This window comes from Peromyscus californicus, unplaced genomic scaffold (genome assembly GCF_007827085.1).
Source record: "Peromyscus californicus insignis strain IS unplaced genomic scaffold, ASM782708v3 Scaffold_7__1_contigs__length_154581171, whole genome shotgun sequence".
In the NCBI taxonomy this organism is placed as follows: domain Eukaryota; kingdom Metazoa; phylum Chordata; class Mammalia; order Rodentia; family Cricetidae; genus Peromyscus; species Peromyscus californicus.
In genome coordinates, this window is record NW_026294595.1 from 101,240,211 (window position 1) to 101,268,176 (window position 27,966).

Sequence of the window (27,966 nt, forward strand, 5' to 3'; positions counted from 1 at the left end):
CTGGCTGTTCTCGCAGAGGACCCAGGTTCCATTCTCAGCATGCACATGGCTGTTCACAACTGTCTGTAACTCCAGCTCCTCTTCTAGCCTCCAAAGGCACCAGGCACACAAAGGGTGCAGAGACACATGCAGGCAAACTACCTATACACAAAAGAATTTAAAAAATATGTAAAATTGAACATAGAGGGCTGGAGAAATGGCTCAGTGGTCAAGAGCACTGGCCTCTCTCTTATGGAGGATGAGTTCAGTTCCCAGCACTGGAGTCGGGTAGCTCACAACTGCCTATAATGTACTCCCAGAGGATCCAACACTCTTTTGGTCTCCACCACCAGAACCCAGAATGCACATGGTGCACATTCATACATGTAGGCACTCACTCATCCACACTAAAAAGAGTGTGTGTGTGTTTAAACATAAGAGTTAAACACTTTGATGCACTTTATACATCTACATGTCTCCTAAGTGTGCATACTCATACTTTTCCTAACAGAGGCAGCTATATCATGATACTCATTTGTGGGGGGAAAAAAAGTCTCAAAAGATTGGTATGCTTCTTGGATCTGTGAGTTCCAGTGCTAGCTCTCCCAGGACTTGACCATTACCCCAATTTTCTCAGGCTCCTCTAAAGATGCCGTCACCCCAAGACAGCAGGAAGTAATTTTAAGAACACGAAGCCCACATTCCCAAGAGGTAGCATGGGTGGTTTTTGGTCGTTCAATGGGTTATGGATATTTGTCATCGTTTAGGGGGGTTGGTCGGTTACAAGTTGTTATTGGTCATTGTCAGGAAAAAAGCTGAACAAAGATTAGATTTGGGGATCCTTTCTGAAAAGAAAAAGGGGGGATATAGAAATAGTAGGATAAAAGGGTAGATTACTAAATCTACTTTTAAACTATAGATCAACTACTAATCAAATATTTTACATTGGTATGGATTTTTGTATATTGATTCAAATTTAGAGTTATTTTTGTTATACTGTATGTTTCTATTCTTAAAGTATTTCTGTATACTGATACAAACTTGGTTATGTGGTGGTATTTTACTTGTACTGAAATGTGATTTTAATTGTATGTTAATAAATAAAGTTGCCTGGGGGTCAGAGCTATTAGAGCCATAGCAAGTGCGTGGCAGCAGTGGCACACGCCTTTAATCTCAATACCATAGAGGACTTGGAGGGCTGTACATACAGGCAGTGACGAGGCAGTCATGTGTTTGGGTTTACAACCAATTAGAAGGCAGAACAGCTAGACTATATAAAGACATACACACAGGAAGTAGGTCCCTTTCGGAGAGCTCTCTTGACTGAAGAGAATCGCTGAAGCAGGAAGGGTGAGGCTCTTAGCTCTGACCTCTTGGCTTTCTTCTCTGAATTGGCTCTGTGTTTCTTATTTAATAAGACGGTTGGTTACATCTACAAGGGTTGGCTGTCAGGACACTTTTTTTTTTCTTTTTTGTTTTTGAGGCAGGGTTTCTCTATGTAGATTTGGTGCCTGTCCTGTTTGTTAGAACTTACTGTGCATATGTTTCTACTCTTCTTTAAGATATTGTACCTAAGCAGCTCATTTAACAATGCAATGTAAATTTCTAGTCCTTGAAAGTTACTATTACGAACTATCCAGGATAATAAAAAATGCAGATTAGTAGTTAGCCACCTATTACAATCGAACTTCTAGTCATGTTAGGTATGTTTTCAATGTCAAAAAGATAGACAAGTGGTCTTCAAACACTTCAGAGATCTACAGAATATGTCATTTAAAATGTTTTAATAATATAAGGTTTTTTATGACAATTGAGACATATCTGCTCCTGGCAGCACCAATCTACTTCAGAGAATATGATGGGCATCAAAGAAACTCCATATGGAGTTTGTTTTCTTTGTGGCAAAAGTTAGCCACTGGGCAAGAAACTGCCCTTGCTTCGACTGCTGACAGTATGATGTCCAAATTGGACAAGCAGGACCTAAAAGTGACTGCTAAACTTTGCCAAGACAAGGTGGGACAGTCCTTCAAAATTCTTGCTTCACAAAAATGTGTCTGATATTCTAGACCTGTTAGCTGAAGATGGATGCCCTAATGTTACAGAGGAACCTTGGGTGACTGTCCAGGCAGCCAGCTGTTTCTGTCATTTCATAGTTTTGGAAGTTGTTTGCTCTGCATTTCCTATTCAGGTAATATTATTTCCTCCTTGGGTCTCTGATAGAGTTGAAGACTAGATAGTTATAGTTTTCCTTGTTACCAAATTCAGAAAAGAAACTCACAAAAGAAGTGCAAAGTATATAAGGTTTAAAGATACATAAAAGGATAGTTTTGGGTTGGTAATACAAGTTGGAAAGAAAATTGGGTACAAATCTTTGATCTCACCAAGATAGGATAAATAATGGAATATTGTGTCTGCATTTGCCAAATGTAAATGGATTGGGCATTGTGAATGTAATTCTTACCTGATAATTATTCTTTTTTTATTTTTATTTTTATTTATTTTTATTTTTTGGTTTTTCAAGACAGGGTTTCTCTGTGTAGTTCTGCGGCTTTCCTGGAACTCCTTCTGTAGTTCAGGCTGGCCACGAACTCACAGAGTTCCGCCTGCCTCTGCCTCCCAAGTGCTGGGATTAAAGGCGTGCACCGCCACCGCCACCGCCGCCACCACCACCACCTGGCAATTATTCTTATTGTATATAGTTTTACTATGTTAGATTTAAAACCTTTGTTTTATTTAGACAAAAAGGGAGAAATGTTGTGATATTTTGATCACATTCTGACAATAAAGTTTGTTTTGAATCAGAGGGTGGAGCTAGCCAATAGCTGACCAAAATTAATCTCAGAGGTTTTGGAGGACTGAGGACAGATAGAAACTGGAAATATTAAGGCAGGGCTTAGAGAGGATCTCAGTGTGTCTGAGGTCACTGGTCGCTTTTCTGCCACTCCTCTGATCATTCAGGGTCTTACCTTGATATCTAACTCCCAATTTTTTATTAGTAAGGAATAAATAGCTAAATGTATCATTGCTCTACATAGTGAGATCTACCTGCCTCTGCCTCCCAAGTGCTGTGATTAAAGGTGTGCGCCACCACACCCAGATGATATATATGCTCTTAATGTCTATTATGCTTTCTCATATGTACCATGTGTGCAATATGTGACACAGGGAAGAGAGCTATCTGTTGGGTAGAAAAAGGTATGAAGGCCATGTTGTCCTGATGGATGCTACACACTGAAACAGTACCTCTGCCCTCACACTATAACAAGCACCTATGAAAACAAAAAGTGCATCAGAGAAAACTGGAACAACTATGAGCTTGGGATTCTCCCTAAGGAAAAGCCCACAGATAATGTGGGGCCTCCCAAGACAAGATGTCTTGTGTGAAAATAGTTTCAGTAAATAGGGAGAAAAAAATCTACAGTATAAACAGCTTTTCTGCATGTGACTAACTCATAAGCAATTAACAACTATTAGGAATTCTTGCCTTAACTGTTTACTCAAACATATTCCACATTGTTTGGTTTTGTGGGAACACTTTAAGATTTTTATGAGTCTATGGACTGTCTTGCCTGAATGTGCATGTGCACAATTTTCATGCATTGATGAATCAGATGGTCAGAAAAGGGCATCTGATCCTGTGGGACTAGAGTTACAGATGGTTGTGAGTTGCCATGTGGGAACTGGGAACTGAAGCAGGTCCTCTGGGAGAGCAGCAAATGCTTTTAATTACTGAGTCATCAAGCCAGGCATGGTGGCCCAAGACTTTAATCTTAGCACTTGAGAGGCAGAAGTAGTCAGGTCTTTATGTACGGTTAAAAAAAAAAAGGGGGGGGGGCCAAGGAAAAACACCCTGACATGACCCTAGGACCAGGGCATGAAACCCCACTGACCCTTGAGCTTGCCCCACAATCAGGCTACAAAAACCTACCAATCCCGAACCACCCTGGAAAGCACCCTCACCAAAGAAACCCCACCTAAGCTCTGTACCCTGTTCAGTTTGCTGCTTCTCATCCTAGAGGCAGCCACCCTCCTGGATTTTTCCTTCCTAGTAAATCTCATGAGTGAGGTTTGTTGTGTGGTGTGACACTTTTGTAGGAGGGGAGCCAAGCTGCAACAACTTTTGGAGCAGAGCAGAGTGGAGCAGTGCAGGACTTAACACTTTTGCTGGGGAAACTTTCCCATAACACTTTGCCAGAGCAGAGCAGAGCAGAGCAGAGCAGCCACAGAGTCACTGGGGAAACTCCCCTGCCAGTGTAGAGTTGTTATATTAGGGAAACCTTTTTCTGGAACAGGGCTCTAAGCTGCTGCTAAGCTTACAATGGCTTTGTGGTATTCCTCGGCTCCTGACTGCCAGGATCCCTTTCCATCCAAGCTGCAATGTTTTGTGAGTTTGAGACCAGCCTGGTCTACAGAGGGCGTTCCAGGACAGCCAGAGCTACACAGAGAAACGCTGTCTCCAAAAACCAAAACCAAAAAGAAAAAAAAAAAAAATGATTTGGCAAGACAGTTTAAACCTCTTCAGCAGGATGAGATCAGAAGGGAAAAAAGAAATTAAATCAGTGCTATTTTCAAACATAGATTACTAATTAAGAACATCAACAATCAAAGGCAACAGTTGTTTGGGATAAAAATGTCTTTTACAGATAAACTCACTCTCCAGAATTAACAACAACAATGTGAAAGGGAATGTGTCTGTTTGAGTGCAATGTCCAGGAAATGGTCACTCTTAAGAGTTTTTCTTTTGTTGCTGTGATGAGATTTCCTGACAAAATGACAACTGCAGGTCCCTGTTCAGCACTTCAGGGAAGCTCCAGCCAGTCTGCAGAAGGAGTGACTGCCCTGTGTTCAGCAGCCCTCCTACTCTACAGAGTCCAGAGCCCCAGAGCAGAGAATGGCTGGAACTTCCCACATCAATTAAGACAATCCCCCATAGAAACGTCCAGAGGCCAACCTGAGCTAGGTAATTCTTCAACTGAATTCTCTTCCCAGGTGGTTCTAAGTTGTGTCAAAGTTGACAGTTAAAAGTAACCATCAGCTGGACGGCAGTGGCGCACGCCCTTAATCCCAGCACTGGAGGCAGAGCCAGGTGGATCTCTGTGAGTTCGAGGCCAGCCTGGTCTACAGAGCGAGATCCAGGACAGGCACCAAAACTACCCAGAGAAACCCTGTCTTGAAAAAGAAGAAAAAAAAAAAAAAAAAAGTAACCATCAACAGTCATTGGGTTTGACAATCAGTACAGGATACTGCTTAAAGGCATGGGAAAACCAGCATGCCTGGGTTTGAATCCTAACCAAGCTACAGTCTAAAAACATTTACAGTAACCTTGATTTCTTTCTCCTACAAAATAGACTAGCATCTACTTTATAGGACTGTTGCAAGGATGAAGTACGATAACAGACACGGTGTATGGGGAAGGGTGCTTGTCACTAAGCACGGGGACCCACAAGGTGGAAGGAGAACTGACTCCTGTAAGCTCTGAGGTTAGATCCCCAGAATCCATGTGAAAACCAGCTGCAGTGTGCAGGTAACCCAGAGTGTACTACACAGATGTGAAAGCCAGCTGCAGTGTGCACTGTAACCCAGAGTGTACTACACAGATGTGAAAGCCAGCTGCAGTGTGCACCTGTACTCCCAGAGTGTACTACACAGATGTGAAAGCCAGCTGCAGTGTGCACCTGTAACCCCAGAGTGCAGTACGGAGAGATGGAAGGAAAAGACAGAGGAATCCCTGGACACAGGAGGGCCAGCTGCCCTGTGCACACGGTGCTCAGAGTCAAGAGGCCTTATCTAAACAAGGCTGAGGCAGCTGGCAAGACAGTAGCAGGTAATGCTTGCTGGAACCCCAATTGTTTGATCCCTGGAACCTACATGGTGGAAGGAAAGAACTGACTCCTGCAAGTTATTCTCTGACCTCCACATGCGCACCATGAGATGTACATGTCTCCCAGCCAAAATAGATAGATGAATGTAAAAAAAAATTATTCTTCAGGTGAAAGGAGAGGACTGACCCCTGAAGTTGTCCCCTAACCACACACAATCCATGGCAGGCCACACAGACACACCCACACAAACTGACACTGAAAATAAAAAAATCACACATTTCATAATGAGTAAACTCATTCAACATCTGTAAACAAGAATAAATTTAATTTCTTTTAAAGATTTAATGATATACAAAATGTATAGGGTATAGTATCTTTAAGTAATACACTTTTTCTCTCCACATCAACATTAAACACTATTTAAACAGCTTATCTCTGCTTGCCTTGTCTGTATCTATGAGATACACTATTGAATACAAATAAGCTTTACACTGCTCCCTTCCAAATTAAAATTAAAATTAGTACCTAGCAAATGAAAAGAAAGAGAAAGCATAAAACTTGAGACAAATGATAAGCTTTTCTTGTTGCTGAATATGCAAAAATATCTGGGCAATTAAGTTACATTTTCTTGGCATAAAGTTGGATTGTGATCTCCTTATACTGTATAAGGATAATCCAACAACTGATTTCTTAAATAAGTACCAAAAACAGAATTCACATTGACACATTCCTACACAATTTTCAATGTGAGCGCTCCCACGACACTCTGATTGGATACACTAAGTCAGTAAATCTTTGGAGATGTATGCAACTGCAGGTTGTTACAACTGTAACCTTCCTCACAGGAGACACCATTGAACAGTGAGTTCTCATTCACCATGGCTTTCTTTTACTTAACATTGATAAAATAATGTAAAAAACCCTTGTGCACAATTCAGGCTTTGTTTAACAAGAAACTGGCTGTATCCATAAACAGAATCTAAAGTTGATTCTTAAATAAAATCCCTCTTACAAAATGGTCTTCATGAGGCCCTGGATTTGATACTCAACACTAAGGAAGGCGAGAGGGAAGACACATGGTTGTCAGTGCAGGCTTTTTAAGATGCCCGTGAAGCTAGAATAGTAAGGAGTCATTTTTCCTGTGGCCACAAATCTAGTTGAAAGCTAGTATCATTACCATGCAGCACACCAAACTGAGGAAGACTTCTGCCATTTAACCAAAATGCTGCGTGATTTCATTTCTTTAGCTGAATGGCTGTAACTGAGCAACCAATACAATTCAGAGACACCTGACTTTGGTTAATAGGACTGCACCGAGTGACAGGGAATCACTACCCTTGACAGGAGCAAAGTTTCAGATCTCCTGCCAAAAGAGCCCTTCACCAGTTGAAAGCACTAACTTTCAATCACTGTTAACATTTCCCAGTTGCATTTTGTATCAAGGCGCTTTTCAATGAGAACATTAACCTCTAAACTATGTGTGGGGCCAGCAAGCTCAGTTTGCACACACATTTTTATATCATCAATTCCTTCCTGAAGGAAAAATGACAGTCACACTTTTGTGAAGTATAGGCAAAATCAATAATTCAGTACTATAGCATCAGACGAACAGAATTTGTTGCTTCTGATTCTTTGGTGGAATTTCCAGACTGAAGATTCAAATCTGATGACTCATCCTGAGGAAATATAATCTTATCCGGCGTATAGTCATTCCTCTTCAGATCTACATTCACAACCCCAGCAGGGGGGGAAAAGTCAGTATATTTACAAATGAAAAGTTAAGAACATTTTTCTACATCAATTTTCCTCTAATCATGTCAGATCTATTTCCTTTAATCTTACACTTAATAGGCATACATTTCTATACAATTATTACATGAGGACCACAAATCAGTAAATCACGTATGACCATACAGTAATGAACACAGTATAAAAGGCCCTGCTTTTGTGAAGCTTAGCAGGTCCAAGTCTTATACCAGAAGAAAACCTCCCATGCTCATGGACTGTTATTGGTAAGATTGCGAAAATGGCTATCCTACCAAAAGCTATCTACAGATCCAATCTGTAATCTCCATCAAAATTGCAACACAGTTTTTGACAGAAATTGAAAAAGAATCTTAAAGATTTATTTATTTACTTATTTTTGGGTTTTGCATGTATGTCTGTGTGAGGATGCCAGGTCCTCCAGAACTGGAGTTACAGACAATTGTGAGCTGCCATATGAGTGCTGGGAATTGAACCTGGGTCCTCTGGAAGAGCAGCCAGTGCTCTTAACTGCTGAGCCATCTCTCGAGCCCGAAAAAGAATCTTAAATTTCATAGGGAAACATAAATGAGAGCAAAACCTCCTCCTCCTCTTTATCATCACGGAAAAAAAAATCACCCTCCAGATTTCAAGTGATACACTACAGAGCTGTAATAATATAAACATGGGGGGGGGGGGGGCGCCAGCACAGACCGGACCCACAGATCAATGGACACAGTTAAGTGTACACTCCTATAGTCACCTGACTTTTGACAAAGAGGCCAACAAGACTCACTGGAGAGAAGAGGGCATACTCAACAAATGGTGCTTTCAGACTGGATAGCTACATGTAAAAGAATGAAAATTGATTCCTCTCTCTCATCCAGCACAAAACCCAACTCCAAACCGATCAAGGAGCTCAACAGAAGACCCGATGCCCTGAATCAGGTATAGGATAGAACTGGGAATAGGCTTGAATTCACTGGCATAGGACAGGATTTTTCTAAACAGGACCTCAGCAGTGCAGACAATAAGACCAACAATTAATAAATAGGACTTCGTGAAATTAAAAAGTTTCTGTCCAGCATGAAACATCATCATTCGAGTGAAGAGAGCCAAAGAATGGGAATTATCTTTAACAATTACATATCTGACAGAGGGTTGGTATCTTGAATACGCAGACACACACACACACACACAGACACACACACAAACACAGACACACACACACACAAACTAAACACCAAGAGACATACAATGCATTGTAGAAGAAAGGGCTAAGACTTTAAAAGCTAGAGGAGGTGGATGAACACAAGGAAACGGTGTCTGTCAGATACAAAAGGGCAGCTGCATGTAAGAACTCATGGGTTTGAACAATATGCACAAGCCCCATGCAGACTAATGTCAACAGGAGAGGGGAGGCAGCTATCCAGGTCTACCCAGTCAAGGAACTATCTGAGAGTCAGTATTCTTTCGGGGGGGGGAAAAAAAAAAAAAAAAAAAGCTGTCTCTGGACTGTAGAGATGGCTCAGTCAGTAAAATACTTGCCACATAAGCATGAGGACCCGAGTTCTAATCTCAGAACCCACATAAAGAAAAAAATCAGTCAGATGTGGCTGGGTGGGAGGCAGAGGCAGACAGATCTCTATGAGTTCAGGGCCAGCCTGGTCTACATAGCAATTCCCAGGACAGCAAAGGATACAAGTGAGAACCTGACTCCAAAAATAAATAAATAAAATACAGTCCCTAGTGAGTTAACTATACTCCAGGGGAAGGCGACACATCTGGGAATATCTGGGTAGCACAGACTTCATAGGTTAAAGAAAAAAGGAAGAGGACACACAGGCAGGAGGGAAGGCGGCGAAGGGCAGGCGTGGGAGTGTGGTCCACAGCCACTGTGTGGAACTCTCCAAGAACAAATAACCTCCCCCTTTGGGAGAGGGGGTTATGTAGCCTTTGTTAACCTGGAATTCCCTGTGCCGCCCAGGCTGGTCCTGAACTCAGAGATCCACCAGCCTGTTTCCTGAAGGCTGGGATTAAGGCGTGCATAACTATGCCTACCAAACAACATTCTTAAGAAACAAAAAGAAATTTTCTCAATCTAATCCAAGTGCAAAAATATAGTTAACATCTTTAATATAAATTTTACTTTAAAAAAAATAAAAATCATTTTCTCCCTCTAAGCCTTGTTTACTTTTGTATGTATACAAACAAGTGTTTTGCTTGCATGTATGTATGTGCATCACATGTTGTGTCTGGTGCCCTGTCCTTTGGAACTGGAGTTATGGATAGCTGTAAGCTTACACATGCTGGTGCTGAGAACTGAACCTCGGTCCTCCACAAGACCCAAAGTCTTACTGCTGACAGACAGCCTCTCTAACCCCACTTAACATTATCATAATATTGGAAAACTCAATGCTTCCAGGACCAAGGTAAGAGATACCTGTCCTTGCTGTACCCATCTTAGCACTGCACTGGAAAGCCTGGTCAGTGTAAGACCTCAAAGGTAAAAACAAGGCACACAGTAGAGAAAAGTAATGAAATTATCTTTGTTAACTATACAGATCATCTCAAAGTGTGAATCAAGAAACAATTCACTATTTTACCACCAAAACCTAGAATGATTTCTGGCATTCTTCAGACATAGTAAATAAATTAAATGGACGAGCTTTGTTTTTATAAGTAATGAAGAAGAGTTCATGTGTATATATAAGGAGCTGCCACAGGAATTCCAGACCAATTAACCAAATCATTGTACCTATGGCCTCATTATTATCGAAAACAACTCAGATAACAATGTATATGCCATATGGACTAAAAACACAAAAGCCAGGGACAAATGTATAATTACAGTACCCCAGAGGTTAAGGCAAATGAATCACGGGTTCAAAGCTAACTTGGGCTACATAACAATAGAAAAGGAGTGAACATTCTTACCTGGAAGTTTCAGTTTTCGACAGCAAGAATTACAGTGATGTTTGGCTCTGAAGTTTTTTATTGCATCTTCTCCTAGATTGGCAGGGCCAAAAACCATGTCACAGGATCTGCAGAATTGGCAAGGAAAGAAGGGAGGTTATTCAAGTGGAAACGTGGAGTTTAAAAAACAGCAAATTATGCCTCAATGAAATGGTTAAATCTTCTTACCTTTTTTCTTCAGCTTTTATCACAGATGGGTCAGTCAAGTTTTCACCCACACCTTTAAGTGTAGACATAAAATAGACAACATGTATTATGCAATCGATATAAGCATTTATGTTTACATAATAAAAAGGTTTGGAGAGGTTTTATAGCATTATTCTTAATTACATTGTTAATTATTCAAAGTAGTACTTTTCTCTCTTGATATTTCACAACTTAATATTTTAGCACTCCACCATATCTGAGATATGCTTAAAATTACATCTCAGAGTGGGTGAGGTGGGCACAATGTTGATATTTGAGATACTTGATTACATTGTGTAAAGATATGTCACTGTGACTGGTCTAATAAAAAGCTAAATGGCTGATAGCTAGACAGGAGGTACAGCAGGGGCTTCTGGACAGAGAGAGCTCTGGGAAGAAAAATGGAGTCGCTAGTCAGACTCAGAGGAAGCAGGATGGGCAGAGTGGAGATGAGGGAGGAGTTGGTGGAAGAGCGTAGAGCACACACATCTGCACAAGCTGCCTAGGGCTCACCTCCACTAGTAAAGTGTGCTTTGCTATTTGAAGGCTTTTAAAAAGTCTATGGAACATTTATTTGGCATTTAAGAAAAGTTTTGGTTTTTTATTTTTACCTTCAGCCTTCCCCAGAGGTATTAAAAAAAGTTGGTTGAATCTTTTTTAAATAATCACAAATACTTAAACCCATTACAGTGAAACCCAATTAAAATGGTCCAGTTTCACAAGTGGAAAATGTAGAATTAAAACTTGATAGCAGGGCTCAGCTGGTAGAGTGTCTGCCCAGCATACACAAATCTCTGGATGTAAGCCCCAGCAATGAATAAACTGTGAAGGTGGCACATATCTGTATTCATTCTTGAACACAGTGAAGTAGCTAGCAGTCAGCCTGGGATAAATGAGACCCCATTTCACAAAAACAAGTAACAAAATAACAGGACAAAAAAGGCAAAGTAAAACAAAACGAACACCAACAATATATTTCTATTTTATAAAAATGTTCTGAAGAACATTTAGAGTTTGTGTAAATATGTATATGCTATGGTGCATGTACAGAGGTCAGATGACAACTTTCAGAAGTCAGTAGTTATCTGTCTCCACTATACAGATTCTTCAGATCAAAACTATCTGTCAGGCTTGGCAGTTCAGTCATCTCCTGGGACCCCAATACTGCTACCTTTTACCCAATGGATTGGAAAAGACTGAAAATGCTCAGCACTCTATCAATAGTGGAGAGATGGACCTAGAACCTTTTTTGAACGTAATCTGGTAGTGCTTTACTGAAATCAAAACTGCACTAGTCTCTACACTACACCGGTTTAGTCTACCAACGCAGGTACACATCATGCACCTCCTCCACACTACAGACTATCACACAGGCACTGAAAGCAGTGACTCTGACTCATCAGTGACAGAAGCCACCTAAGGTGTTAAGTTGAAAACATGTTTTTAGTAATCCTAGTTTTGGAAAATCCAGCACACCATATCATACCCAAGCAACTAAAAAATAAACAGTAATAATCTGTGAGCATAGATGGGAGTGATGAGTTGCAGTTTCTGTATGTCTTCACAAGAGCAACCAAAAAGGTAATTCTGTATTCTGTATCATGAAATTGTCATAATAATCATCTAAAATATTCTTTAAAAAAAAAAAAAAAAGGCTCAGTTGGGCCTAATGGCCCAGGACTGTAATCTCAGCTACTTGAGAAGTTGAGGCAGAAGAGCTGCAAAACTCAAGGCCTAACTAGACTAAAGAATGAGGTCACGGCCAGCTTGACAACTTAGTGAAACACTATCTAAAAAAAAAAAAAGGAAAAGGAAGAAAAAAAAGAGGGGAGGGGGCGGGCTGGAGAGATGGTGCAGCAGTTAAGAATACCCGCTGCTCTTCCAGAAGAAGAACTGTGTCTTCTTCATAAACTGAACCAGGGTGCAGTTCCCAGCACATGGGAGTTCACTACTGTCTGTAACTCCCAATTACAGGAGATTCAATGACCTCCTCTGACCTCCACGGACACCAGGAACACATGTAGTGCTTAGACATCATGGAGGTAAAACAATACACATAAAACAAAAATTAAAAATCTTTAAAAATTAAAGAAAAAATGGGTGTCTTTGATGGGGGACCAGCAAGATGGGTTTAGGAGTTTGCTACCTGAAGATACAAGCCTGAGAACTTCAGTTTGATTCTCAGAATCTGGGAAAAGACCGAGGCAAAGAACCAACTCCACAAAGTTGTCCTCTGACATGTGTGCCAAACACACACACACACACACACACACACACACACACACACACACACACACACGACTCAGATGGTGATGCACACCTTTAAGCCCAGCACTCAGAGGGCAGAGAGTTCCAGGCTAGTTAGAGGTACACAGTGAGATCCTGTCTCAAGAAAAACAAAACAAAAAACTCAAAAAGTCTAAACACATATACACACAATTGTTAAAAGAAGAGAGGTAATAGCAGAGTGTTTGCTTAGCATGTTTTGAAAAATCACATGTGAGGGAGAGAAAAAGGGTTGAAAGACTCTCGAACAAACTCTTAGGAGTTTCAGCACTCTACCACTAGGTGCAATGGTGTACACTTGTAATTCCAGCACTCGGGAAGCAAAGGAAGGCGGATGGGGGATCTCTTGGGTTTAAGTTTGTAGACCAGCCCAGTCTACACAGTGGGCTCCAGGTCAGACAAGGATATAAGTACAAGGATACATTGTGAGTCTGTCAAAAAACAACCAAACAACCAGGGCAGGGGAAAGTTTGAGCATTTTCTCTTGGTAAAAGCAGCTGCCACGCAAGAAGTCAACTACCTAAAACCATCCTACTAAAGGAAAGCCCGTGTTAGTCACACGAACAGGGAGTGAATTCAGTTAGTGAAGAGACCTAAGATATTTAATTCCAATTAAACTATTATCAAGGTTTTTTGTTTTCTGAGACAGGGTTTCTCTGGGTAACAGCCCTGGCTGTCCTGGAATTTGGTCTGTAGACCAGGCTGGCCTACAGAGTGAGTTCCAGGACGGTCAGGACTGTTTCACAGAGAAACCCTGTCTCAAAACAAACAAACAAACAAACAACAACAACAAAACCCCAATGACTAGACTGCTAAATGATTGTGACTTATTTTATACTTCCTATCAGCCTAAGATTTTAATTGATCAGATTTCTGTATATCATGTGTAATATATGAATAGGTGAGAACCTACCACACAATTACACCTTAGTAATTCAATCAGTAATAGATTTTACCTTGTAAGTCAAGTACCAGTAACTCCCCTCTGGTATATTCATAGGTCCAGTGGCTAAAGGCTAGCATGATCTCTTCCAGAGTGTTTGTTGGAATAATCTCATCACCATTATTATTGTTGTATTTTCTAAATTCTCCAGTCATGCATTCTTCTACAGCAAACCACTGCCCTGCTGAATGGCAGTACAGTAGGAAAACCTCAAGGAACCTTATAGAAAAGACACAAACATCACCAGGAGATTTGTTAGTAAGATTCTAATTAATAAATACTCAACATCAATAATGAGTGCCAAAAAAGACTGCTATCTAAGTAACACCAAGTCTTCACCAAATGTTAAGATTTACCTTGGAGAGTATGGTATGGACTTGGGTTTCATCTGATTAAAGGCAAATGTGAGCTTTTGCGCTGCTCTCTGTTGTTGTATTTCCTACAGAAGAGGAGAAATCCCTTGATTAGTATTTAAACTAAGATTTCATTTGGTTTATTCACACTTTAAAAGGTAAAATAGCAAAGTCAGATCACAGCTTTCAGTCACGTGTTTACTAATACTTACTCTAAGACAGAGATGCAGAACCGTGTCTTCTTTATAAATACTTGACCATGTGTTAACCACCTCAGGAAGGAAAGACTTGATGATATAAAGATGCCCTGATTTCAGGATATCATGCTCTGACCAGGTACACTGTACTTTGACTGCTCTTCGTAAACCTCCTCCCATTTCCTCTTTACTTAAAAACTCTATTTTGGCACAGAGGCCTAGCTGAGACCAAGAAGACATGCTATTATTCAGTATACTGGGAGAACTCTCCTCCAGACGATACACCGTGACAGGCTCACCTGGCAAGATGAACAGACACAGTTTAAGATTAAAGTATAACAACAAAATAAAATAAATAACAAGTATCTATGGTTAATATTAAGCAAGGAATAGAAGATAAAACCAAAGTTGCAATTTTATAAAAAGTGATAAATAACAGGAAACAAAAATACACTTCTTTGAGAGGGGATGTGGCTCACTGCTCACTGGATAAAAACATTGGTGGGGCAATCGTGAGGGAGGCCCTGAGTACAAACCTCCAGAGCCCGTGTAAAATGCCAACACATGGGCACCTGGAACCCCAGTGCTACTTAGAACTCTGGGCTCTGTGAGCTGCCAGCCTAGTTCCAGGTGCAATGGGATCGTGTCTCACAGAAATAAGGTAAGGAGTAATAGAGTATAACACCCAACGCTTTCCTCTGGTCTCCGTGGGCACACACCAGCACATTTTATGAATCACAAACATTTATTAGAACTAATAAACTTAAAAACCAGTTTAGTGTCACTGAACTCATGTTGAAAGATAAGCATGTTTCAAATTAAAGATATTTTAAAGACAAACTGTATCGGGGAGTACATATACACATGAGCAAGTGGGTGCCAGAAGGTAACTTGATTCTTAGGCTATGATTTCTCAGCAGCCACCCACTTTACTTCTCGGAGCAGGGTCTCTCACTGGCCTGGAGCTCAGTGATTAGGCTACACTGGCTGGTCAGAGTGCTCCAAAATGATAATACATGCTGGCACACCTGGTTTCTTCACATGGGTTTTGGGGAATGAACTCATCTTCTTATTGACTGAATCATCTTCTTCAGCTCTCAAGGATAAATTTTTAGAAAGCAAGTAAACTTCAAATGGTTCTACACAGGAGGTTAGAGCAATCTGTCTCACATGCTATGATGTCAATTTTCCTACACTTCTGCTACCTGACAATGGATCAAGGTTTCTGAAATAGAACGTTTTTTTTCTAATGCCTGCCCTACCTCACTTGAGTATACCCTGTTCTTCTAGTCTGAATGAGAACACAGCATGGTTTCTAGTGCTCCCTCCTATTCAGTATACCCTGTCCTTCTAGTAGGCAAGGAAGGTGCATGAAGAAGCTGTTATTTCTTCATAGGAATCCTTCTCATTCTGTCCTGACCCATGTTCTAAGTTATGATTAGACATCACTGAGTGTTGCTTCTTATTTATTTTTGGGATTTACCTCGCGGAGGTACAGGCACGAAGGGAATACTCTGTGACAACCTCATCAGGTTATTTCTTTCCACAGCTGCATTGAAATAGAGAGAAATCATGAAATCTCTAATGATTCAAGTATCAGTAAATTTTGCTTTTCCAGTATCACTGACCTGAATAATAGTAATTTGTATCCATAACGGGCTTAAATGGAGAAGCAAGACCTAAAATTGTAAATAAATTAGACTGTTTAAAAAGCACTTGTGCAGCATAAATTTATGCTCAGACATTCTCAAATAATAATCTTAAATTTCTTTCATAACCTCTCCTAACCAAGGGGGGAAAAAGGAAGGTAACAAAACTATTATCACATATCACATGACCCCATTTCATTGAGGCAAAACAGTGGCCACTGTGCTTCAAACACCTGGGAAGAAGCACATGATGTTCCACTCTCCAGCTCTTGACATAAATTGCACCTTCACACCTGCCACTCAAAAAGAAAAAAATGTTCTGTTTCTGGCCTTTTGGGTTGGGGACAGTAACTATCTAACCATTTTAGGTGATCTAATGTGAGAAATGAGCTTCTGGAATGTAAAGAGACTCCAGACCCTCTCCTCTGGTATCTATATTTTATGTATTTATCTATTTTGAGGATTTTTACTTTTAACCACAGGAAGAAGAGATGGGAGAATAACAGATCTATGATGTGCTAAGTTTTAGAATATAAATGAGAAGGAATCTACTATTACACAGGGAATAAAAGCTAACAGTTTTAACACTATGTTAATATAAAAAGATACATACAGACACCTATACACAAACACTTGCATCATAAGGACTACAAAGGAGGGTAATTAAGGCTGCCTGGTTAATCAGGGTAGAGGCTACCTCACACTGGGGGAGAAACAGCAATCTGCAAGGCAGTGGATTTTTAGGGATACACGTACAAGAATATCTGAAGTGCTATCATACATGCTACATTTGAGAAACCCAAGGCAGTTTAGTATGAATGACTACTTAAGAATACAATCAAGGCCGGGCGGTGGTGGCGCACGCCTTTAATCCCAGCACTTGGGAGGCAGAGCCAGGCGGATCTCTGTGAGTTCGAGGCCAGCCTGGTCTCCAAAGCGAGTTCCAGGAAAGGCGCAAAGCTATACAGAGAAACCCTGTCTCGAAAAACCAAAAAAAAAAAAAAAAAAAAAAAAAAAAAAAGAATACAATCAATATAGTCTATGGAGCTTTCTGAACATCACCCACTGATACTCCGTCCACAATATCTAATTCCACAGGTTTGTGGTATCACAGATGACTCTACAGTGATTTGAATATGCAACCAAGATTGCAAATTAACGAGCAAGAGCATAAGCGTACCTGAAGGAGGTGAAGCTACAGAAGCAGGCAATATCAAATTGTGAAGAGCCTAATATGTCATGCAAAGAAAGGACACTGCATTTTACTGAATGACAATGGGAAAAATGTAAAGCAGAGGAGTGGCAAGATCAAATCTTTCAGAATTATTTTGGTGGTAGAAGATAGACTAGCAGTTAACTACAGGCAGGAAGTCAGCCTGGAATAACTACTCTGAAAACCTATCTGGCAGGCAGTAACTACTGAATATGAACATATGCATAAGCTATGACCCAGCAATTCTACCCTTAGGCATATAACCAATGGAAAGCAAATTTATGTTTACCAAACAACATGAAAAAGAATGCTCACAGCAACAGAAAGCATAATGGTTACACATTGGAAGCTACTGAAATGCCCATCAAATAGAATGGATAAATTCAATATATTCCAACAAGAAAATACTATGAAATCCTAATAATGCACAAACTACACTAATACAATAATACTGATGAATCTCTGTATAACAATTACATCTCTATGACTCTATTTATATTGTACCATAAAGTAAGCCACCGTGTTAGTTAGGATGGAGGCCACAGCAAGAGCCTGGCATATTAGCAATATTCTGGTTTTGGGTGCCGGTTAAGTGGGGAGTGGTGACAGAAAAGTGGCCATCATAATTCACAGGGTGGGTCATGTGTCTGTAAAACATCTATTCTAAAGATGAGGGAAGAGTTTTCCAACTACCTTGGCTTTTTAATATTTGAAGTCTAAAATGTCTTGCCTATGATAATGTGGTAAATGGTTTAATTATGACCTTTAATTTTTCAAACTAAATCTACTACACGGACTCACCATTTAATGTTCCTCCTTCAGATGGCCTAAGGAAATAAAAAAAAATAATATAAGCTGTACAACAACCTTAGTTTTGAGTATCATTTAACTTGTGATTTTTTTATAAGGTTACCATAATTATTTAATGAAATGCAACTAAAGGAATAAAGATATTCAGATCTGTATTCTGAATACTTGCCATTCTCCTGCTCCATATACAGACATGCATGTATTTACATGTACTCATGTTACCAACAACTTGTACCTATACTTTATGGCTACATAAATATTATTTTGGAGCCAAAATGGTGGCTACTACATCTTAATAGAATAATATTTTATCTCATGGCTCAGTATTTGTGGAGACTCACTCAGTACTGTGACAATGCCGGGAAATGATTTCTAGGATTCTAGAAGTACTCCCACAGACTGATATGAAAAGGAATGAGGCATTATTTTGCAAGATTCAATATCCAATATCCAATCCATTTATTTATAACAAGTCTTGATTCCAAGTGGGAATTCTCTGAATTCTAAGGATTCCTATGCAAATGAGGTAGATACAATGAAAGGGGGAGTGGGATGTGACCAGGATGAATTCCAGGCTGAGTTCTCCCACCATGCAGCTCTGAGCCTCACTTGCGACCTAAAGTTCAAGATCCAAAAGGACCCTGTAAACACAGAACGACCATGGCCTCTTCCCAGTTCCCACATTCCAAGTGCCCCACAGGTCATCTTCACTTTAGTAAGGTAAAGATGTTTTTGTAAGGAATATTTTGATGCAGCATTATTCACTCTTCGGCTGCTAGTGAGCCACTCTTTTCTCAGTACTTGACTCAATCCCCAAAACCAAAAGAAAAAAGAAATATCAAAAACAAAACTTCTTCTGTTTTTATCTCCTAAAGCTTTGGTTATAAAGACACAATCCCAGAAGGGGATTAAAAGTAGTTAAGTCTTAACTTATTTATGCCAACACCACTTACTTTCCTCTGTGTTCATACCTACTGCAGATTCAAAAAAGTGGAGACACTTATATGTACTGCTTGAAAATTGCCTTTCTTCCCCAGTAGTACTTATCTGGGGGTACTGACAAATGGGTGTCAGTCATTGAGGGGCAATTACCCATCAGACTGCTTTTTGTTTCTTTTTTGGTCCTGGAGTTATCATGTTCATTAGATAACTTTTCAGTACCAAAGCTTTCTCAAGTATACTGTGTATTACTGCTCTAATCATCAAGGTATTTTCCAAAAGCAGTAATAATGCTTGATTAGAATGACTGACAAATATGTTAATATTAACCAAGTTCCTCCAATTTCCTCTCTGTAAAAATGGGAAATGCTGGCCGGGCGGTGGTGGCGCACGCCTTTAATCCCAGCACTCGGGAGGCAGAGGCAGGTGGATCTCTGTGAGTTCGAGGCCAGCCTGGTCTCCAAAGCGAGTACCAGGAAAGGCGCAAAGCAACACAGAGAAACCCTGTCTTGAAAAAAACCAAAAAAAAAAAAAAAAAAAGGGAAATGCTATAACAAATATCTTAAAAGGAGTATAAAAGAGGTAAGACAGACAGAGAAGAACAAATATGGGACTCATTAATTCAGATACTTTTCAGGCCACTAAGAAAAGACTTACTTACATTTCTCTGTTTGATGGTCTATCTCGTAACCAATCCTTTAGTCAAAAACAAACACAAAAATTTCAATATAGAAGCAGTTCTCTAGAAGCAATGTTAACTATTTAACACTGTTTCTTAACACTCTTTAAAAATGAAGGGCTGAGAACTTAATATGAAGTCCTTGTTTCAAATAACCACAAAGAGGAATAAGCAAATTCAGGAATGTTATTTTCTCCAAGAGTTGTGTTTGTGTCTCTCTGTGCACCTATGTGGGTATTATCTTCCTTTAACCCATGCTTGGTTTCACATGGGTGCTGGTAATCTAAAACCAAGCCATGAGGCTTGTATAGAAAGCATTTTACCTACTGACTCAATGGCCCCAGCCTCCAGGATTTCTAGCTCTTCAAATTCTTTGTTTCTGATGACAATCTTATTCTCCGAGCATGTCTCTGATTCTAAAAATAATTTGTGCTTCTTGCCAAAAGAACACCAAAGTATAAATAGAATTAAAATCACACCAAATAAATACAAATAAAATAATGGAAACACAAGCATTAAGACACTGCAGCCATTTTATATACCCATTCATATGGCTTCTATTCAGTAAACTTATTAGTCACGTTTCTAGACAAATTTAGCTTCCCTAGACTGGGATTCATATTTTGTGAATTTGAATTTTTATATATTAATTTAGAAAATCGCAATTCATTTACAGTTCTTGAAATTCTACTTTCTCACAGCCAATTAGAGGTACTTCCCTGGTCTTTTTTTTTTCTTTTCCATCTAAATGTGCTGCATTCTGGCCTTACTTAGTAAATCTCTCTTCAGAGTGCCTCACCTGTTACATCTGGTCTTTAATCTTGACCATTACTGTGTAGCCAGGAAAGCTGGTCTGGAATTTGCTAACCTTAAACATGCTCCCTCCAGTCTTTGTCCCCAGGTACTAGGGTTACAGGCATGTGTTCTATATCACAAAGTATTTTTTGTTGTTGTTTTCTTTTTTTTTTTTTTTTTTTTTTTTTTGGTTTTTCGAGACAGGGTTTCTCTGTGTAGCTTTGCGCCTTTCCTGGGACTCACTTGGTAGTCCAGGCTGGCCTCGAACTCACAGAGATCCGCCTGGCTCTGCCTCCCGAGTGCTGGGATTAAAGGCGTGCGCCACCACCGCCCGGCTGTTTTCTTTTTTTGGTTTTGTGAGACAGGGTCTCATGGTGTGGCCCTGGCTGTTCTGGAACTCATTTTGTAGACCAAGCTGACCTTGACCTCCCAGAGATCTACATCTACTGAGTACTAAGATTATAAGATGTGTCAACATGCCTGTTGACTATTTTACTTCTTTCTCTACATATTTTTGAAATTGCTAATATTTTTGAATAGTATCTTTTCCTTACCTAATGTTTTATTATTACAATCAATTTTTTCTATTTTTAATAGAATAATTGAGGTTGAATAAAGTCTCTGTAGTTAGGAAATCATCTTAATAGAACTTTGTTGCAGTATTGTACAACTTAGATTCAACACAGACTCCTAGAGAACAGGACTTGTCACAGTGAAATTCTATTAACAAACTCTTTTTCCTAATGAAACAACTTTTTTTGTTGTTTTTTTGAGACAAGGTCTCACTATGTAGTTCAGGCTAACCTCAAACATGAGATCATCTGCCTCAATCTGTGGATTGAGATTACAGTTCTGGGATTGTATATTTGTACCAAAAAAAACCAAAACTGCTTAATAACATGCATTTTGTTTGTTTGTTTGGTTTTTGTTTTCCAGTTTGCAAGACAAGGTTTCTCTGTATAACAGTCCTGGTTCTCCTGGAACTTGCTCTGTAGACCAGGCTGGCCTCGAACTCACAGAGACCCACCTGCTTCTGTCTCCCAAGTGCTGGGATTAATATCACCTGACTTTAATAAGGTGATTCTTAACAACCCAACCATGTAAGTTATTGTTCTATTTGTTGTATATAACTGTATGAGCACTGATTTCTAGATACTTATCTGCCTTCGCCTAAGTTAGTGGTCTTGGTTGTTCACCTGGTTTTAAGGAGAGTTTACAAAAACCAAACACTACCACAAGTGGCTGGGAATGAATTCACGTAATTAGCTTCAATTCAAACAAGAAGTCTTGCTTTTCGTCTGTGTAAACTTTTTGAATGTTCATAACAGGATGCGGTGATATTTTGTTTGTACTCTTAGCAAATAAAGGTTGCCTTTATTTGACCAGAGGACAGAGGCAGCTTAAACATAGAGGCAAGACAATGGTGGCACACACCTTTAATCCCAGCATTTGGGAGGCAGAGGCAGAGATCCATCTAGATTTCTGTAAGTTCAAGGCCACACAGAGCTACATGAGATTAATCCAGTCTAAAAGAAGAGCCAGGCAGTGGTGGCTCACACCTTTAATCCCAGCAGCAGGAAGGATGAAATAGGAAGTGACAGTCTGGGTGGAGAAAGGAATATAAAGAGGGAGGAGACAGAATTCAAGCTCTTTCAGGCTGAGGATTTGGTGAGGCAAGAGGTGATAGCTGTGACTTGCTCTGCTTCTCTGATCTTTCAGCTTTCATCCTGATACCCGGCTCTGGTTTTTTATTAAGACCAATTAGGATTCATGCAACAGCAGGAGGAGACTCTTAAAACTGTCACCATGTACTGAGGTCAGTTTTCTAAGGAAAACTGTTTTTTAAGGCTTGATATAATTGCCCATAAAATACTAATCACGACTTTTAAATATTCATTAGTAAGTATGTATATGTTCTTGCCAATATGCTACTCAACTGAAATATACAAACCGGTAACAAAGCTGCTTTGGAATCTACTTCTGGGGAATCTTCTGTAGACATTCTTCTACTACTGCTTTCTGCTACGAGAAAATAAAAAAAACAGTTGAACTTTTTTTTTGGGGGGGGGGGGGTTTGAGACAAAAGTTTCTCTCTATAGCCCTGTCCTGGAACTCGCTCTGTAAACCAGGCTGGCCTCAAACTCACAGAGATCCACCTGCCTCTGTCTCCCAATTGCTGGGATTAAAGGTGTGCACCACTATTACCCAGCTAAACAACTAACAAAGCAAAGTGTTTCTAGGCAGAGTATAACCTTCATAAGATGGTTTCTCCTCTTCAACAAAGCTGAACCCAAGAGTTATAAGAGGCCTATAAATCTCCAAGCCATAAAATTTATTCTAAGTAAATTATTCAATTTATTGTGAAAACCCAGTAAGAAGCAAAACATAAAACAAGTCCTCTTCTATTTTCAAATCATCCCTATTGACAGCCAAGGCTATTTGTTGCTTGTGCATCTTTCTGGAGAGTGTTTCAGTCAGCTTATGTAATGTACTAAATAGCCCCTACCACTTTACATAAACCGCAGCATAACACATACTTTAAGGGTACCTTTTTTTTTTTAAATGGTTAGGTGGTTTTGTTTTCAGATATAGGTGTCTGTGCATGATGCTCAGGCTGTCCTGAGCTTAAAAATGATCCTACTACCTCTGCCACCCAAGTATCCGTAACTTTTGGTTATGATACTGTGCATGGTTTGGTTAGGTTTTTAACTTTAAGCTCTGAGATGTTCCATGGAAGTACACAGAGTTTCTCTATCATTATTATTATTATTTATTATTATTACTTTAGAAGGGGGTCCCACTTTGTAGCCTTGGCTAGCCTGGAACCTACTATGTAAAACACACTTGCTTCCCAGAGATCTACCTGACTTTGGTCTTATTATCATTAAAATTTTAAAGTTAATTAAGATTCTCTGAGGCTGTTGTTACATATGGTGGTGAGCCACTATGTGGGTTCTGGAAATCAAACCTGGATCCTCTTAGGAGTACCCAGTGCCCTTCATGGCTGAACCATCTCTCCAGCCCACCTGGTTTTTTTTTCATATTAACTTTAATTTCACAGTACAGATGTATAATAACGAAGCTAGACAAACTACCGGTTGACAGTGCTCTGTTCCTAATGTTTTACTCTGATAATAATAAAGAGTGCTATATTATTCTTCCCACTCTTGACTTAAGATGATATCCTTGTTGTCACAATCATTCTTTTAAATCCTAAATGAACTTTTTTTTGAAAGATCAAGAAATGAAAAATCTCAGAAAAAAAGTTCTATGCCAAATGCACAGAGAAAAGTTAGTCATGGTGGCACACTCCTTCACTTTCAGCACTTAGGAGACTGAGCCAGGATGAATGCCTTGAGTTCAAGGGCCATAAGAAGACCCATTCTCACAGAAAGTTGAAACATATTCTAAAACTCAGGGAAAAACTTTTTTAGTAAGCTGAAAATGATAGAATATATGCTACTCTGAGTATCTCAAAGAAATTTAGTTAAGTATCAAAGAATTTAGGATGCTGATTTAAATAAACTCGTGACATGACCACACTAGTGAGAAAGGGTGAAGGCTTGTGTATTTGTGTGTATGTGTTCAGTCTGAAAATGGTGGGAAAAAAGAGTTTAGTCTACACTTAGTTAAGAAAGCGAAGAGCTAGGCATAGTGGTGCACACCTTTAATCTCAGCTCTTGAGAGGATGAGGCAGGAATTGCTGTCAGAGGCCAACCCAGTCTAGATCTATATAGCAAGTTCTAGGACAGCCAGGGATACATAGAGAGACCCTGTCTCAAGAAACAAACAAACAAATAAATAAAATAAAAAAGCAAGCCAGCAAACTTAAGAGATGTGACGTAAAATGAAATAAGACAGAGCAATATAATTGTGTTATTTTTAGAAACAATACACACATTACCCTAAAGTACTGACAGTTTCACCTTTTCCTTGATAATTACTTCTATCATTTCTTTTACTGACCTTATTTCCAGCACTAGAATATAAAATACAAATAGCTACAATTCATTTTTGATACGTTTTTGCAGATTACTTTTATTGTAATTAAAGAACTCCATCCTTACATTACTAAGTTTTATTCATGAACAGATGGCTCAATTTTATCAAATGCCTTTTCTGCAGCTATTGACATGATTTTTAGGCTTGAATCTGCTACTGTCACTCACTGCAGTAATTATTTGATTGCCAAGCCAACCCGAATTTCTACAGTAATATACACTGTTGAACTCAGTGACAGACAGAGATTAAAAAGTGATGGTGAGGGGACAAAAAAAGCACTGCTTTTAAAAGGAAAACTTCACAATTATTCAACCTCTCAATTATAGGCATTTATACAAAAACAAAGCCAGGTATGGTGGTGTGCACCTGTAGTACAAGAACAAGGGACACTGAGGCAGGAGGACTACTTGAGTCTAAAAGTTTGAGACCAGCTTGGGCTACAGTGAAGCCTGGTCTCAAAAACAAGGATGCTAAGCATGGTGACCTATCTGTAATCCCAGCCCTAGGAGGCTGAGGTAGAAGAATCAGGAATTCAAGACACCCTCAGCTACACAGGGAGTTTGAGGCCAGTCTGGGAAACATGATTTTGTTTCAAACAACCAAACAAACAACAAAAAAAGAAGAAAATATCTGATATGGGAATATCACCATGATACAGAAAATGAAAAATTAATAGTAGAAAAGAACAATATGCTATTTTTGTATAAATTATGAGAAATAGGAAAACATATTGTTATAAATGACTGCATAAGCATAAAGACTAGCAGACACGACCAACCTTTGACACTGTGATATAATGTAGTCATTTACCAAGTTCATGTTTAAGAATTGCATAATTAAGTTTTAAAAAAAAATCAAAACTCTTATGCTTTATTTACTAGTTTGTGTTGGCCTGTATTTGTCCATATATCCATGGCTGCATATGACTTGCAGGCCAAAAAATGGATATAATGGCTAAACACAGACAAAAATAATAGTGGTTCCATGTGTGGTTGGATGAGAGGTAGTAATTTTTCAAAGTGTATTTTAATTTCAACAGAATTTAACCAAGTTAAACTAGAAATGTGTTGAAGAACTGATACATTCTGCAAATGTTCAGATTAGATTCAAAAGACCTTTAAATTTCATCTGATTTTTTCATCTGATTATATATTATATATAAATGTAAGGATTATATTACTCATTTCCAAGGTTATATTAACTATTATCGACCAGGATTTTCAACTTTTGACTCACATACCATTTACTACTAAGGTACTTGGCAAATACATACTTAAAACTTAGTATGTTTGCTAACAGATTTCATAAGGTCAAAACACTCACCTTGTTCTGTGTGAAGAGAAGCAGATGTCTTGTGACACTCACTATATCCAGCAGCACTTACATGTTTCAAAGTGTTTTCAGAAGGAGTATCAGTCTGTATAGATGTATATATACATAAATTTAAAAAACAATTGAATTTCAGGTCATTGTTCAACATAGAAATTCTTTTGATCTACCTCAATATGCTTTATTCTACTTCAGCATTAAAAGGTATGTAACAGAGATCTGGTTACTTAGTGTGAATCTCAAAAATACTTGAAACTACCTACTCATCTGAATGAATCCTTTCTATACTAATACAGATTCTCAAGATGTTTGGGAAAATATAGAAAATTGGGGAAAACTGAAACCAAAACCATTATTACTTTAAAAAGAAAAAAAGTAGACACCACCATGGTTTAATACATACTGCTTTGTAGGTGTGTGTCAAACCTTAATTTCTCTTTGAATTTGTTCTGACACGTGGATATTTCAATCTCTCTGAAGTTTTCCTTTTGTTTTGAATTACTCATACCTTTAAAAAGGCCTGCTGCTTTTCTGGGCTAATAATTATTTTACATTTTTATTAAAATTTTCTATGATTAGATTTTTTTATATTTAGCTCTGGAATTCATCCAAATTTATGAAATCATGATGACATAAGTCTTTTTTAACTTCTACCCAATTCTCCAATTTATACTAACAAAGCACTTCCTTCATCAATTTCAAATTCAGCCCTCCTACTAAATTGCTTTGTTCAAGATTTATTTCAACAGCAATGACATTTCATTAAATATTTATGTTTCAACTATTCTAGCTACAAAATATTTTAGTATCTGACAGCTACCTCTCTCTGATTTTCTTCTTTCCAGACTAATGAGTCACATTAAGCAATTTGGGAAAGGCATCACACCAATTTTTTTTTCAAGATTTATTTTTATGTATGTGTCTGCGTGCATGCCATGTATGTGGCTACACACAGAGGCCAAAAGAGAACATGGAATCTCCTGGAGCTGACTGTGATGTAGGTACCAGGATCCTTTGGGAGAGCAGCAAGTGCTCCTAACCAGTGAGCAATCTCTCCAGCCCCATACTGTTTACTTTATCAACTATAACACTATTGTACAACCTTTAAAATATTTCCGAACCTTGACCACCAAAACATTACTGCTGGAATAACCTACTATTTTCATTCAATTAAAATATTACCTCAAAAAACTAAGCATCTCTGGCTTTGATGCTGCACACTCTTCACACTGTAGCTAATTTACACAGCAATGCTGTGAGTCTTGACTTAGGTATTATAGTCTGTGTTATCTTACCCTGAACTTCATGTTCTACGTATAGGAAGTGCTTCAAACAGCAAAATAATGCCATATAACTACATTAATGTAAATTATTTGCATATACTAACAGAAAATGACAAGGAAATATACTAATTTTAAATAATTTCAGATTATAACAGCTTTCCTAAGACTTATAAATATCCACAGAGTACTTCATTTACCTATAAAATCCACTTCAGCTGGAACCTGTTCAATAAAAACCTTAAATCAAGTAAGACACAGCACATGGCATATCTTCCACTACAATAATTCTAAAATTAGCTCCAGTAATCTATTTCTTGTGCTCTTTCTCTTTTCATTATCATGTGCCAGCTAAGGCTACCTAAAATGAATCCAACCCACTTATCTAGCTTTCTCCTTCAAAATCATCACATATAATGAAAATATTCAGAACTTTAGAAGTATGCCAACAGAATTAAAATGGATAGAAAATACTGTGCAAAGAGGCTGATGTGATGGCACATGCCTGCAATTCCGTTCTTGGGAAGTAGAGACAAGGCAGCTAAGGATTTAGAAACCAGCCTGAGCTTAGGCTACATGAGGTTGTCTCAAAACTACCATTAAGATTTAAAATGGGGGTGAGGAGGGACTGTGAGTAAAAACAGTCTCAGGGCTGGTACACTAAACTTACAGATTGCCTCATTTACAGGCTTATGTGAAGGCTAAGCTGAGCTTCTGACTCCTATACACTAATGAGATCTTACTGGATATTCAGGCACCTCTGAATACACCATGATTATGTTTTA

The 27,966-nt window shown here is 38.9% G+C and overlaps 1 protein-coding gene across 4 annotated transcripts in view; it reads right to left on the reverse strand.

Annotated features, from left to right (window-relative positions):
* Positions 1–6,107: 6,107 nt before the first annotated feature.
* Trpm7 (transient receptor potential cation channel subfamily M member 7) overlaps positions 6,108–27,966 on the reverse strand; it is a 98,930-nt gene continuing 77,071 nt past the window's right edge. Inside the window, exons 28-39 of one of the 4 annotated variants that reach the window (XM_052723049.1) lie at positions 25,896–25,989; positions 22,522–22,589; positions 19,758–19,792; positions 18,149–18,174; positions 16,114–16,164; positions 15,969–16,034; positions 14,501–14,784; positions 14,292–14,374; positions 13,949–14,154; positions 10,689–10,740; positions 10,482–10,588; positions 6,108–7,524 (exon numbers count right to left, since the gene is read on the reverse strand). In XM_052723049.1, coding sequence (XP_052579009.1) covers positions 7,394–7,524; positions 10,482–10,588; positions 10,689–10,740; positions 13,949–14,154; positions 14,292–14,374; positions 14,501–14,784; positions 15,969–16,034; positions 16,114–16,164; positions 18,149–18,174; positions 19,758–19,792; positions 22,522–22,589; positions 25,896–25,989 — 1,203 coding nt within the window. In that variant the 3' untranslated portion in view covers positions 6,108–7,393. Of the gene's footprint in view, positions 7,525–10,481; positions 10,589–10,688; positions 10,741–13,948; positions 14,155–14,291; positions 14,375–14,500; positions 14,785–15,968; positions 16,035–16,113; positions 17,364–18,148; positions 18,175–19,757; positions 19,793–22,521; positions 22,593–25,895; positions 25,990–27,966 lie in introns of those variants that run through there. The other 3 variants (XM_052723048.1, XR_008214845.1, XM_052723050.1) reach the window with 3 other exon arrangements.